Raw genomic sequence first — 13510 nt, 5'->3', positions numbered from 1 at the left:
TCAGCCTTCAGTCTGACGAATGCTGACGGGGATCCTGACATGACACCCCCCGGGGGAACAAGGAAGGCATTGTTCACAGCCTGCTCACCGGGAGATTAACGCACAGGTGGCACTGAAGGAAACCGGGCACTCAAGCGATCTGAGCCTCCCTACCAGTCCGCTTTCTCTCCTCCCTCCTGCTGCCAACCCCCCACCAGCCCAGCACCCGCCCCTGGCCCCTCCACACCGGGTCCTGACTACAGGAGGGAGCACACGTGAGCAACCACTCCGCAGGGTTCCCACCCTTCCCAGATCTTCTGGATCCCAGCTCTTCACAAAGAGTCCGTTTTCCCTGTGAAGGAGGCTTGGGGCTGCTGTGCCAAGCTCAGGAAGGAGGAAGAAGGGCCATTTTCACGTTCATCGTCATCCCAGCTGGCATCCAATTTTCACCAAGGTGGGAGCAGCTGGCCCTCCCCTCGGGCACCTGCCTGATGTGCTGACAGGGACCAGTCCTGAGCCCGGGGCTACTCCTGAGGACTAGGTATCCACCCCACCACTGTTCGCTGACGTTTTCCAAAGTGGAAAAGTTGGTCTTTCGAGAGCTCCCTTACCTAAATCAGTGGAACTCAATGTGTTTTGATGGAGTGGGTGGGATGGGGACTGATTTCATTCAGTTCAGCTGGGCAGTGAGTAACCCCCTGTCCAACACGGTGTCAGAAAAGAACGTGGCTTGAATGTAGAACTGAAGACACACTCAGTGGGTTAACCAAAAGGAAACAGTCTTCCGTGAGAACCCCATGATCCAAAACTTAAGGGATGTGTGAGCTTCTAACAAAAGCAAAAGTCGTAAGAACAGTTTTCTTAGATTTGTTATTAGCACTGTCATCATCATCCATCATCATCCCTCTTGGCATAATAAGAGGGATCCTAGCAGTAATACACATTTGTGGAGCACTTCTAATATGCCAGGCATTGCCCAAAGTGCTTTCGTGTTGCATCTACAGGGCAGGTGTGGTCATCCTTCCTGCTTGACATATGGGGAAACTGAGGCTCACAGAGGTAAATCATTGCCCACAGTCACAGACTTGGGTCCGAGCTTGGTTCTAACTGGCCATCAGACCTCTACACACAGCCCCCATGCTTTCACTGAGTTCCAAGGAAACCAGGTCTAACAGGGTTGACTGTTTAGTAATGAGGTGCCTAGGGTGCCTCGGTAGTGAGTCGGTCGAGCACCCAATTTTGTCCCAGGTCCTGATCTCACAGTCTGTGAGTTCGGGCGCCGCATTGGACTCTCTGCCGTCAGCTCGGAGCCTGCTTCAGATCCTCTTCCCCCCACCCCCCCACTCTCTGCCCCTCTCCCACTCACATGCACACACTCTCTCTCTCTGTCTCTCAAAAAAAAAAAAAAAAAAAGATGCCTGGTGCATAGAGCAGACTTTCTTTGTTCAGACAAAAAGTCCCTCAAAAGCAAGCTTGTAGCTAAGTAGTATGCAGATCTGACTACAGAGGAGGTGGACCAATGTGATGAAGAAGTCACATCTGTCTGGAAAGGAAGAAACTAATTATCCAACTTTTGCTCTCTAAGGGGTAACCAGGGAGGGCCACAAGGCACCCGAGATCCCGGCTGATGACTGATAACCAATGAGGGTTACAAGGGAATGTTTTTTTGTTTGTTTGTTTTTGAGAGAGAGACCGAGAATGCAAGTGGTGAAGGACAGAGAGAGAGGGAGAGAGAGAATCCCAAGCGGATTATGCACTGTCAGCACAGAGCCCAAGGCGGGGCTTACACCCACGCAGCATGAGATCGTGACCTGAGCCAAAATCAAGAGTCGGACGCTTAACCGACTGAGTCACACAGGTGTCCCTACAAAGGAATGGTTTTAGCACAGCCTGGTCTTGTGGTTGTGCTTTGAAGAATAACGGCCAAGCACGGGAGTGTGACTCAATACGGGGATCTCATGTGACCTGAGCGGGACTACGTAGGCCCCTCTTGGACACTGATGTCCTGTGGCTGCAAGGGGCAGTGGCAATGGGGTACTGATCATACTGGACTGAGAAACTCCAGGGCTTCTAGACAGTTGTGATTGGGGCTGGGGAGGGAGAAGTCTCGAGAGGAAGAGATTGGACTTCATGAGAAGGAAGCAGGTGGGGGGCTGAGTGAAAAATAGAAATGATGCCACCATGTTTACTCTTCAGGCTGGTGGAGCAGGTTGGACCAGCAACAACGAAAATGGCACTGGGGACGCGTTGACCCTTGACTGAGTTTTGATAGTTCTGCTCTTAAACTCCGATAGACCAAGGTTAGGTAAGCCAAGGTTGCATGTAATAGCCAGCTATCATGACCTTTCATTAGGGTCTTAAGGAAAATTCCAGCCCACCCCCACCCCCCACAGGCCATTGTGGAGCCGGCTCTCGTAACCAACTGTCATCTTTACACAGAGGCAAAACAACGTTCAAGGTTATGAAAACACAAACATAACAATGTAAAAGCCCTTGAATTCATTCAGCTTCACTTCCACAACTGCCCTTCCCACCCCTGGCACACACCGAAGAGCCAAACACAAGAGGCTTGTCCTCAACCTGAGAAGGGCTGCAGGTGGAATGTTCTTTCAAGTGGCCGTTCTGCTCCCGGTACCCCTGGCTCAGAACATCTGTCTTTTCTCACATTTAATCCACCCAGCTAAGCAGAATGAGTCCTCTGAGTCAACATTTCAAGGTTATACAACTTCTTGTCCCCTGCAACTGTGACTGGGGCCTGGCAGCGCGATTCTGAGCAGATTACAGATCCCCTCTTTGAACGAACTGTCTGCTAATTGGTGAGCGTGGTTCTTCTGGTCCTTCTAAACGCTCGTTCGAGGCCCTGTTTTCTGTTCTCTTTTGTTTCTTAGGTCCCACGTCTGCTATTTCCAGTGTGTGCAACTGTGAGAAGCGATCCACCCTTTCCGCTCCTCCGTTCTCACCCGTGAGTAATCATATCCACGTGGAATAGTCATGGAGGGTTCCCTGCCCACACTCCTCAGGCCTTACCGCTGTGCTGTCCAACCATGCGCTTTCCACGCGTCTAAAGGCTTTCTCTAGTGGCCGAGCCCACCTGAGCAGGCAGCGTGCCAGAAATACGAGGGGGTTAGCGTCTCCCAGGGAGCAGCCACTCTGCCAATGACTAGTGGAAGCTGGTGGTGTAAGTATGTCCTTGAGTGGGATACCTGTGAAGCAGGTGTTCCAGATGCCCTTCGGTAGAGGACTCACCTGGGGATGAGTTTTACACTGGCTCCCAGACTGAGAGTCCTCCCCAGGACTGAGCCCCCACTGCCCACAGTGGTAACCTGCTGGGTGGCAGGCCCTCCAGGGGCTGCCTTCCCTCCTGTCTCACCTCCCACCCCCCTACCTCTGTTTCCTCGGGTCATTCCCAGATGTCCTGCTTTTACTCACATCTTTGATCAGGGGAACCCACCTGACCCAGGAGCCTGAGACATGTGTGGTCCTCTCTTTCAATGGTAGCCTCCTTACTGCCCTGGGGTCTACTTTTCTCTACTCAGTTTACTCCTCTAGTCTTCTAATCCCTCCACGCCCCTCCAGTATGAACAGAGGACTTACCTCTTACCTCCTAGAACAAGTGGAAGCTAGCGGCTGTCAACTGCCTTAACCAACCCATCCCAAACTTCTGCATGGCCTGAGGGAAAATTTCTTAAATGAAGACTTTTACTCTCCCTCCAAACCTCCACCCGTCCTCACCCCACACCCCTGGCCAATCCACAGAGCAAAGAGCCTCACGCACCTGTATGCTGACTATAGAAGGTGGGACAGCTCCGACCCCATATCCACGCTCTATCTACACTTCCTGCAAATGGCTGCCCCTTTGCCACCCCTCAGATCACTGGTGAGGTCGGTCCTCAGGAGGGGGTCCACACAGACCCTGGCTTCTGGAGTCTCAGGCACCACAGCACATTCTAGAAGGGGATGCATGACTCTGGGTGGGCACATTCCCTTGCGCCATGGAGAGAGATAAACCTGGAATACAGCTAGAGCTGGTTCCTCTGAAATATGGGGTGTAAGAGTGGTTCCTGGGGTTTAAGAGTGGCATTAGTCTTGCCCCCAATTGGGGGGTACTTCCATCCCCCCGTTCAGCAAGCCTTCCTGCATCTGCGCCCACCCTCCCCCACCCATCCCTCCTGTGCAAAGGAGGATAAGTTCTCTAGTCAAGGTCAGTACCTCTTCCTGGGTCCCTCATTCTGAACTTAGGATCAGGGAGAGGAGGGAGGTAGTGAAGAAAGCCCTGGCCTTGGGAACAGGAAGGACAAGGTTTCAGTTCCCGTCCTGCCATCCACTGGCCAAACCCATGGTTCCTCACTTGCAAAGTGGGGGTGACAATGCTTGCTTTGTCCCCCTGCTATCGCTGCCGCAAGGGTTACATGAGATAATTCAGGGAAAAGTGCTCACCAACCTGAAAAGTTTACAAAGCATAAGGAGACGGTGATTCTCCTGGTTGCAATCCTGATTTTATGCAGTTTAGAGAAGAAGACAGTGCCCAGAGGTTGGGAAAATGGCTTCTCTTGGCCTTGGCTATTGTCTTTAGACAACCAGATAATTTGTTTTTCTCTCGTCACTGGACAGTTGCATAAGGTTTTTGTTTTTTTTTTTTTCTTCATGTTATTCATGGGGGCCTGAGATTTTTTTAAGTTTATTTATTTTGAGAGAGAGAGAGAGAGAGAATGAGCAGGGGAGAGGCAGAGAGAATCCCAAGCAGGCTTCATGCTGTCAGCACAGAGCCCAACTCGGGGCTTGATCTCATGAACCGAGAGATCATGACCTGAGCTGAAATCAAGAGTCGGGTGCTTAACCGACTGAGCCACCCAGGCGCCCCTGGAGTGGGGGGGGGGGGGGGAGGCTGAGATTCTTAAATAAAATGTCTTATAAAAGAACCAAATGCCATCATCTAAAGGAGTTTTACTTTAATCCTTCAGAAGAGCAGCATCAGAATGGTGGGTCTAACTCACCCACACAGCCAAGGCAATATTAGTTTCTTTTTTATCTTGTAAAATTAAAAAAAAACTTCTATTTCAAATACAGCCTTTGAATAGTCACTAAGAGCAGGAAGATGTAGACAGGATTCTTGAGATCAAGGGTAAAGGCTAAATGAGGTTCAAATAACGGTTGGTTTTCTTGGCTCCTATGGCCCTATAGCTAAGAAGGGTTTGTACATTTTTAAACAGTCATAGGAGACAAACAAACAAACAAAAGATACGTGACAGAGACTATAATGACCTTTAAAGTCTAAATATGTAGTACTTAGCTCTTTACAGAAAAATTTTGCCAACCTCTACCCAAAATGACTGAAGGACTCTTTTCCCCTTCGTCTGACAGTCTTGCACAGGATCACCTCCCAACACCCTTACATCCAAGGCTGGGGTGATATACATGGTTCTCAGACTGTCAGACATCATTTGAGAGGTCATTTGGGCACTTATCAAAAGGGCTAAGAGTAGCCTCTGAAACTGAGCACGGGTCCTGAGTAATTTTTCAAGGGGAAGAGTCAGAGGGATCATGGCACTTTTAGACTCAAGAGAGGTTGCACAAATACAGCTCAAGGGGACCTTTTCAAGTCATTGATGTCTTGTTTACCAGGTCAGGCCAGAAGAGGAGGCTGGGTCTCCCTGTCTTCACTCATGGTCAGGGTTGTGTGGTCTTGGGAAATGTACAAGCTGCTAGATCTCTGGCAGCCTTCTGGAATCCTTGGCTATAAGGTCTAGCTTGGGCTCCAACAGTCAGGAGTCAAAGCAAGGCCACACGGTCCTTGGAGAAGGGTCACCATTATCAATCTGTAGTGTCAAACAGCACAAAGCCGGTATGTCCAGAGCTTCTCCCCTGGGTCTTATGTCAAGGATCCTTGGGTTCTTCCTTGGGTCTTCCCCCACTGGAGATGGGGTAAAGGGTTTTCTTCTAACTCATGGCCTTAGAATACCTGAAGTCATAGCCCATCCCTTCAGTGCCAATCCCTTCACACTTACCTTCAGTCCTGGAAGGAGGACCTCTTTCTGGTGAAACTGGATGAGTGTGATGGTCACAAGCACCACAACACTCAAAATCAAGACCACCAAGGCGATGATGGCTGGGGTTCGGGAGAGGGCCTTGAGGCCTAAAATGGAAAGACCCAGAAGACACATGAGGGGAAAGTAGGAACAAGGCACTGGCCTTCTTTGTAGAATCCAAGGACTGGGTGCACGACTGCATGCCTACAGCACTTCCTCTGGCTTTAGTAAGGCCAAGACTTTTTAAGGCGGAGGAGTGATTGGGCTCCAAAGCCCATTTATCTTTTCTCCAGAGAGGGAACTAAAACGCTATTTGCAGAGAAGGGGTGTGTGGTTTAGTTTCCTGGTATCTCCTGAAACGTGTTATGCATATTATCGGTCAGCCCTGAGATGATTTATGATAACATTTACTTCAATGTAGATGAAAAAATATGGGTTTTCTATTAATGCCAGCGGTATAATATTTCATTTAAAAATAACATCAGACAAAGAGAAATGAATACTACGCTTCAGATATAGTCAATGATTATCAGGCTCAGTACTCAGTGACATACTGTCAAGGAAACAGTAACATGTATGAATTTCTGAAATATTTGAGTTTCCAGTAAGACGTCAACCTCAGCCATTTTTCCTGTGTCTGCAGTGAAGGTATAGGGTCTCCCCTACATTCACAAACAAAGAATCACTAGACCCACGTGTTTACTCCCAAAGGGGTCATGTCATCTCTGGTACTCGTAATTCAATCACAACATGGAAACTATACTCATTTAAAAGCAAAACAAAACAAAACAAAACAAAACAAAAAGAAGCAGCATATGAATCATCTTCATCTAAATACATAGCCTCTGAATAAAGATAATTATATCTGTATTGTATAAAGGTACATGATTACCATAATGGACTGATGATTAACTAATATTGCTTAACTAGATCACTTAAAAAATGTTTTTAATGCTTTATTTGTTTTTGAGGCAGATCGTGAGCTGGGCAGGGGCAGAGAGAGGGGGGAGACACAGAACCCAAAGCCAGCTCCAGCACAGAGCCTGACGCGGGGCTCGAACCCACAAACCATGAGATCATGACCTGAGCTGAAATTGGATGCTTAACCAACTGAGCCAACCAGGCGCCCCACTTAACTAGATCATGTTGAGCACATATTTACTTGGGTCGTAAGAAACCAGTAGGGGCTAATGGAAATTTCATAAATGCAGTAGCAACAGATTTTTTTTTTTTTTTTAAAGAAAGAAACAAATACTGTTCTGTACCGAAATGATTCCATTCACGTGAAGTTCTAAAACAGGCAGGTGACTAAGATGAGAACAGTGACAGTCCAGAGGGCTGGGGCAGGGGTTCCCCGGGAAGGAACACAGAAGCACGGTCTGGGGTAATAGAAATGCCCCATATCTTCACAGAATTGTGGAGTATATGGGTGCGTGCTTTTGTCAAAATTCATCAAAACTTTCAAAGTCCTTTGAGGAAAATGTGAAAATTAAAGTAACCAGCTCCACACTTTACACACTGTATGTTAGCCAATTTGACAATAAGTTATATTAAATAAATAAGTAAGTAAGTAAGTAAGTAAGTAAGTAAACCCTTCTGGGGGGAAATTTAAAAAAAAAAAGGTTTAAGAAAAATAAAAGACTGACAGAATTCCCCAGGGCAGAAAACAAACAAACAAACAAACAAACAAATAAATAAAGTAAACCACTCCTTAGGTATAATTTCCCTTAAAAAATTTTTTTTTTCAATAAATTGCCCCATCCTGGGGTGCCTGGGAGGCTCAATCGGTTTGATTCTTCATTTTGGCTCAGGTCATGATCTCACGGTTCATGGGTTCGAACCCTGCGTCAGGCTCTGTGCTGACAATGTGGAGTCTGCTTGGGATTCTCTCTCTCTCTCTCTCTCTCTCTCTCTCTCTCTCTCTCCCCCCTCCCCTGCTCGTGTTCTTTCTCTCTCTCAAAATAAATAAATAAACATGACAAAAATTAAAAAAAGAAATTGTCCCATCCTAAAAACATCCCCTTTTGGAAGACAAGGGTACCCAATTTAGGGGCACAACTTAAGATCTATCCATTTCACTGTATATAAATTATACTTAATTTTTTTTAAACATAAAAAGGCATTCAATTAAAATATTGACCTGGGGATGCAAGCTGGTACAGCCACTCTGGAAAACAGTATGGAGGTTCCTCAAAAAATTAAAAAAAGAACTACCCTACGACCCAGCAATTGCACTACTAGGCATTTATCCAAGGGATACAGGCGTGCTGTTTTGAAGGGACACATGCACCCCCATGTTTACAGCAGCACTATCCACAATAGCCAAAGTATGGAAAGAGCCCAAATGTCCATTGATGGATGAATGGAGAAAGAAGATGTGGTATATATATACAATGGAGTATTACTGGGCAATCAAAAAGAATGAAATCTTGCCATTTGCAACCACGTGGATGGAACTAGAGGGTATTATGCTAAGTAAAATCGGTCAGTCAGAGAAAGGCAAATATCATGTAACTTCGCTCATATGAGGACTTTAAGATGCAAAACAGATGAACATATCGGAAGTGAAGCAAAAATCATTTAAAACAGGGAGGGGAACAAAACATAAGAGACTCTTCAATATGGAGAACAAACAGAGGGCTACTGGAGGGGTTGTGGGAGGGGGGATGGGCTAAATGGGTCAGGGACATTAAGGAATCCACTCCTGAAATCATTGTTGCTCTATATGCTAACTAATTTGGATGTAAATTAAAAAAAATAAAATTAAAAAAAATATTCACTAAATAATAGTCTTGGTAAAACTATTACATAAATGTAAATGGTGATACCCAATTGGTTTTGGGGGTAGAGTCCCATGATTCATCGCTACATACAACACCCAGTGCTTATCCCAACAAGTGCCCTCCTCAATGCCCATCCCCCATTTTCCCCTTTCCCTGACCCCCCATCAACCCTCAGTTTGTTCTCTGCATTTAAGAATCTCTTATGGTTTGCCTCCCTCCCTCTCTGTTTGTAACTATTTTTACCCCTTCCCATCCCCCGTGGTCTTCTGTTAAGTTTCTCAAGTTCCCCACGAGTGAAAATATACGGTATCTGTCGTTCTCTGACTGACTTATTGCACTTAGCATAACACCGTCCAGTTGCATCCATGTTGTTGCAAATGGCCAGATTTCATTCTTTCTCATTGCCAAGCAGTATTCCATTGTATATATAAACCACATCTTCTTTATCCACCCATGTGTTGATAGACATTTGGGCTCTTCCTGTAATCTGGCTATTGTTGAAAGTGCTGCTGTAAACATCACCAATTGGGCATTTAAACGTAGATGAATTAATCGGGGCACCTGGGTGGCTCAGTCGGTTAAGCATCCAGCTTTGGTTCACGTCATGATCTCACGGTTCCTGGGTTCGAGCCTCGTGTGGAGCTCTGTGCTGACAGCTGGAGGCTGCTTCGGATTCTGTGTCTCCCTCTCTCTCTGCCCCTCCCCTGTCCGTGCTCTGTCTCTCAAAAATAAATAACCATTAAAAAGAATAAATGTAGACGAATTAAAATAAAATTAAAAACTCAGTTCCTCTGTCTCACTAGCTACATTTCAAGTGTTCTATAGCCACGTGTGTTCCTATTCTAGAACATTTACTTTTAGATCATATAACCTAGGCTTTGCTTCTTCGTTGTTTCTAGGAGACATTTTTCTGGAAAGAAAAAAGGGCATGTGTATAAAACTGTATAGAATTAGGTTCAGTCTCCATATCCGATTATATCACAGTACTGAGTAGCTGGCAAGGCCAGTCACGTAGTGCGTCTCTGTAGCTCAGAACAGCCAACTCTTCTCGCCCATTCTGATTTCCCTGAGGTACAGACACTTCCTTTTACTAAAGATGGTCACCCAACACCCTAATTCTCCTACCTTGTCACTGGGCGTGTAAACCCGCACACCATCAATGGAGAGTGGTTTGTCAATGTTTATCAAAGTTCCAAAGGTGTGTGCCATCTGACTTGCAATCCCACTTCTGGGAATTTATGCCACGGAACTAGCCCCGTGTATGCAAAACGACTTATACCTAAAGTTACTCACTGCAGAATTGTATGTGACAGCAACTGGAGGGAGGCCAGCCACTGTGAAGTTGACCTTCAGAGCCTCTCAATGGGTCCCAGATCAGTTTTCTGTGATTCCAGATAAAAGTACGTGAACTAGCCAGAAACCAGTTTATCCGCAGACATAAGAGTCTGCATCAACATTTAAAGAATATGTCACATGTCAGTGTCAGTTTTACAGGTTTAAGGCACTTTCCGCCCCCCTAACAAGACACGGGAGAACTTTAATTTGCTAAATTAAACAGTGTAACAAGTTAGCTTGATGTGTGGTGTTACAGTATATGTGTTAAAATTTCAAAGCATTTTGGGGGAAAACCTGGAAATCAAAGTAAACTAGCTCTTTAGGTACAATTTCCTTCTACAGAAAAAGACTTGTATAAAGTGCTTCTACTATCCTAAAATCATACCCTTTTGGAAGACAAGAATGCCCAGTCTCGGGACACAACTAAGGATTATCTGTCCAGGGCAGGGAGGGGGGTGATACGTGAGCAGTGGCTGACCACACTGGACTCCCCAGTCCTTCGCCTCAGCAGTTTTCAGGTAAAAAGCTGTGATTACCCTTAAGCAGACCTTTGCCCCAGCAGAAAAGCGTATCACAAAGCAAAATGGGCCAGACCAGGTCTCATTCATTTAGGGGATACAGCCCAGAGCTGTGCTGTCATTAGGAGTGAACAAACCCCGTAATTACAAGGTGTCTACCTGGGAGTAGGGAGGCCAGACCCTTCTGGGCTTCTACACGAACAACCGCAAAACATACTCCAGAGGCGGGCAGGCAGGGCAAGCTTGGAAGCGGGTGTGTGAGAGTTCTGCACATGTGCCTCCGGTGTAAGGGGTAACAACGCTGACCTGGGGTGGGGTGGGGAGCGCCGGGTGCCGTAGGTGCTGTGCCAGCAGCAACACTTGGGTGGAAGCAGAGGACTGATCTGAGGACCTCGCAACTCATCACAAAATCAACAATACTCTGAGGCAAACCTTCACACACAGGTTGGTAAGGGAAACCACAAAGGGCCAAATTAGTGGATTATGCAACCCGGAAACACCATTTGAGCAAAACATGCACGTTATGTTAGTCCTCGTTTTGTGTAACTTTGATGGAAAGCCTTACTTCTACCTGAGGCATGCCTGGTGGTGAAAGCCTGGCGAGCAACTGAGGCTCGAACCAAAGACCTTAAAGTCACTGGCAGCGGACAGGCGTTAAAACACTGGGGGCTGAAGCGGGGATTGTGCCTTGTCAATATCACACTCGCTGCCTGTTCGGAGATACTAACCTGCTTGCTCACAGGGTTGGCGGGTCAGCAGAGTGAACATCTTTCCTCCCAACTGTAGGTGAGAGAACACAGAATGACAGTGTGTCCGTGGACCCTGACTTCAGTTCCCCAAACGTGCAGTGTTAAACCCAATTTGGGGGCGCCACTAAAGAACATCTGTCCCGGGGGGCGGGAGGGGGGTGATGTGGAAGCCACGCAGCTGCCTCTTAATCCTGTTTTTCAGATAAAAAGGCTATGATTACCTTTAGCAAAGGAATCTCACTGGTCCCGGCAGAAAAGCCCATCACAAAGCAAAACGCGCTTTCCAACCCACTTCACTTCTTCCAAATCAAAACCTTCCGGGGGACACATACACCTAAGATCTTCGGCCCCAGACCCAAAGCTCGGCTGAAATTCTAGCGTCCCCTCCGCAGACGCGAGGAAAAGAACGGGTCTGCCCAAATTTTAAACTGAAAATCTTCAGAGAAGAAATCAATCACTTCCTGCAGATTTTTCCACCTGTGCACAACGCCCTGGGCAGAACGAATCTTCCATCTACTGGTAACATTCACAGGGCTGAGGCAGGGCTCTCCAACTCACAGCAGCAGGGCAGGTTCCTGGGGGGGTCGGCGACCCGTGAACTTGGAATCGCCCCGGGAAGCCCCGGGAGGTTTATTTTTAGCTGCCGGCTGGAACCAGCTGCTAGGGGATCCAGGGCCCCCGGATCCAGCGCCCCAGGATCTGGGAGGCCCCGCTCTGGGACTGCGTCTCCGCGCAGCCAGGCTCTCTGCGCGCCGGCGCATCTCCGGGCCCACGGATGCGCTCGGGGAAGACGCGGCCACCTCTCCCCGCTTGGCACGGACCCCTCCCCGCCGCCCGAAGGTTGGGGCGCGCGTCCTTCGGTCCCTCCCTCCCTGCCTCTGCGGAATCCGATTTCGCCTCCTTCCCTCCCAGCGCCCAGCGCCACGAAGCTTCCAGCGCCTCCCTCGGCGGCGGGGGCGCGGGGTCCCCGGTCCTCACCTGCGCGCGGACGCTCGGCGGAGGGCGAGCTGCGCTGCCGCAGTGGCCGCCGGCCGCCAGCTCGCGGGAGGCTCTGCGACGGCGGGGGAGGCGGGGGAGGCGGGGCTGCGCGGGGCGGGGGCGGGGCCGCCGCGGCCCGGCGCCGCCCCCTCGGCGGGGTCAAGGCCCAGCACCTTTCCTACACTTCTTCCAGTGCCCTCCGTCCCCGCCCCGCCAGCGCTACCTGGAGAAGGTGAGGAGGGTGTCGACTGCCCGACTCCCTCTTCCATCAACGTCAAGGCCAAGAACGCTTGGACCTCTCTTTCGGTTTCCTCCACCCTCACCCCAAGCCCAAGTGGAGGGGAAGTGGGGCCGCGGAAAGCTCCTCGCGGGTGCGCACGGGTGAGCCCTGTGCCCCATCTCTCCGTGCAGCGGAAGCCGGTAAACACCCGTAGTGTTGAGCGTGAGGCCAGCAGGCACCCTGGTCCCTGAGTCACTTGGGCCAGGAGAGGAAAGTAATACAGAGACGTTTCCTGGCATGTATTTTAGAAGAACTAGGGTGACCATGCCCAAGGACCCCCTCACTGGTTACTCAGCAATGCTCTACCCCACCGCAGTTCATTTCTTCCTTTCTTATCTATCTATCTATTTATTTTTTTCTACCTCATTTTATATGGGTATCATTAGGTTATGATTCAGGGCAAGCTCTTCCTGGAAGAGGCCAAACAGGACAAAAATGCAGCGATTCAAATGTCCCAGGAGTCTGTTTTTAATGCATCAGCAGGCAGATTTTTGGCTCTACTCAGCGACCTCAAGGACTCTTGTTATGATCCAGCGAAAGGGTTAAGTGGGCTTCTGTTTGACCACCCCTCCTAGTGGCTCCAGACTATCTGGAAGGAAGAGCTATGGTCTGGGCTGTGTCTGCCTGTTCTCCTGGAGAGCTAGACCCTATGTGCCACTAGTTTCCTATCCTGTGCAGATGGGGCCAAACCCACTATTATGGGGCCCTTTAGAGAAGAATGCCCTTATTTGAGACCTCTGAGCCCAGAGACAAGGGCTCCAAGCTAGGCATGTGTATTTGTGTGTGTGTGGGGGGGGGGGGGGGGAGCATCAGTCACTCTGAGTTGTTTGAAATGGGCCCTTCTGGGAGATTTGTAGAGGGT

General features: G+C 48.7%; 1 protein-coding gene across 1 annotated transcript in view; it reads right to left on the bottom strand.

Annotated features, from left to right (window-relative positions):
* The window catches only part of ENTPD3 (ectonucleoside triphosphate diphosphohydrolase 3), a 38698-nt gene extending 26245 nt beyond the window's left edge, over positions 1-12453 (bottom strand). The window contains exons 1-3 of the mRNA XM_086720512.1: positions 12369-12453; positions 11370-11421; positions 5985-6112 (exon numbers count right to left, since the gene is read on the bottom strand). Of these exons, the coding sequence (XP_086576638.1) occupies positions 5985-6112; positions 11370-11409 (168 nt within the window). The 5' untranslated portion in view covers positions 11410-11421; positions 12369-12453. The remainder of the gene's footprint in view (positions 1-5984; positions 6113-11369; positions 11422-12368) is intronic.
* Between the last annotated feature and the right edge of the window lie 1057 nt (positions 12454-13510).

Source organism: Puma concolor, chromosome C2 (genome assembly GCF_028749965.1).
Source record: "Puma concolor isolate L17-30 chromosome C2, mPumCon1.1.hap2, whole genome shotgun sequence".
Taxonomy (NCBI): Eukaryota; Metazoa; Chordata; class Mammalia; order Carnivora; family Felidae; genus Puma; species Puma concolor.
The sequence above is the reverse complement of the archived record's forward strand: the minus strand, read 5'-3'. Positions and strand labels throughout refer to the sequence as shown.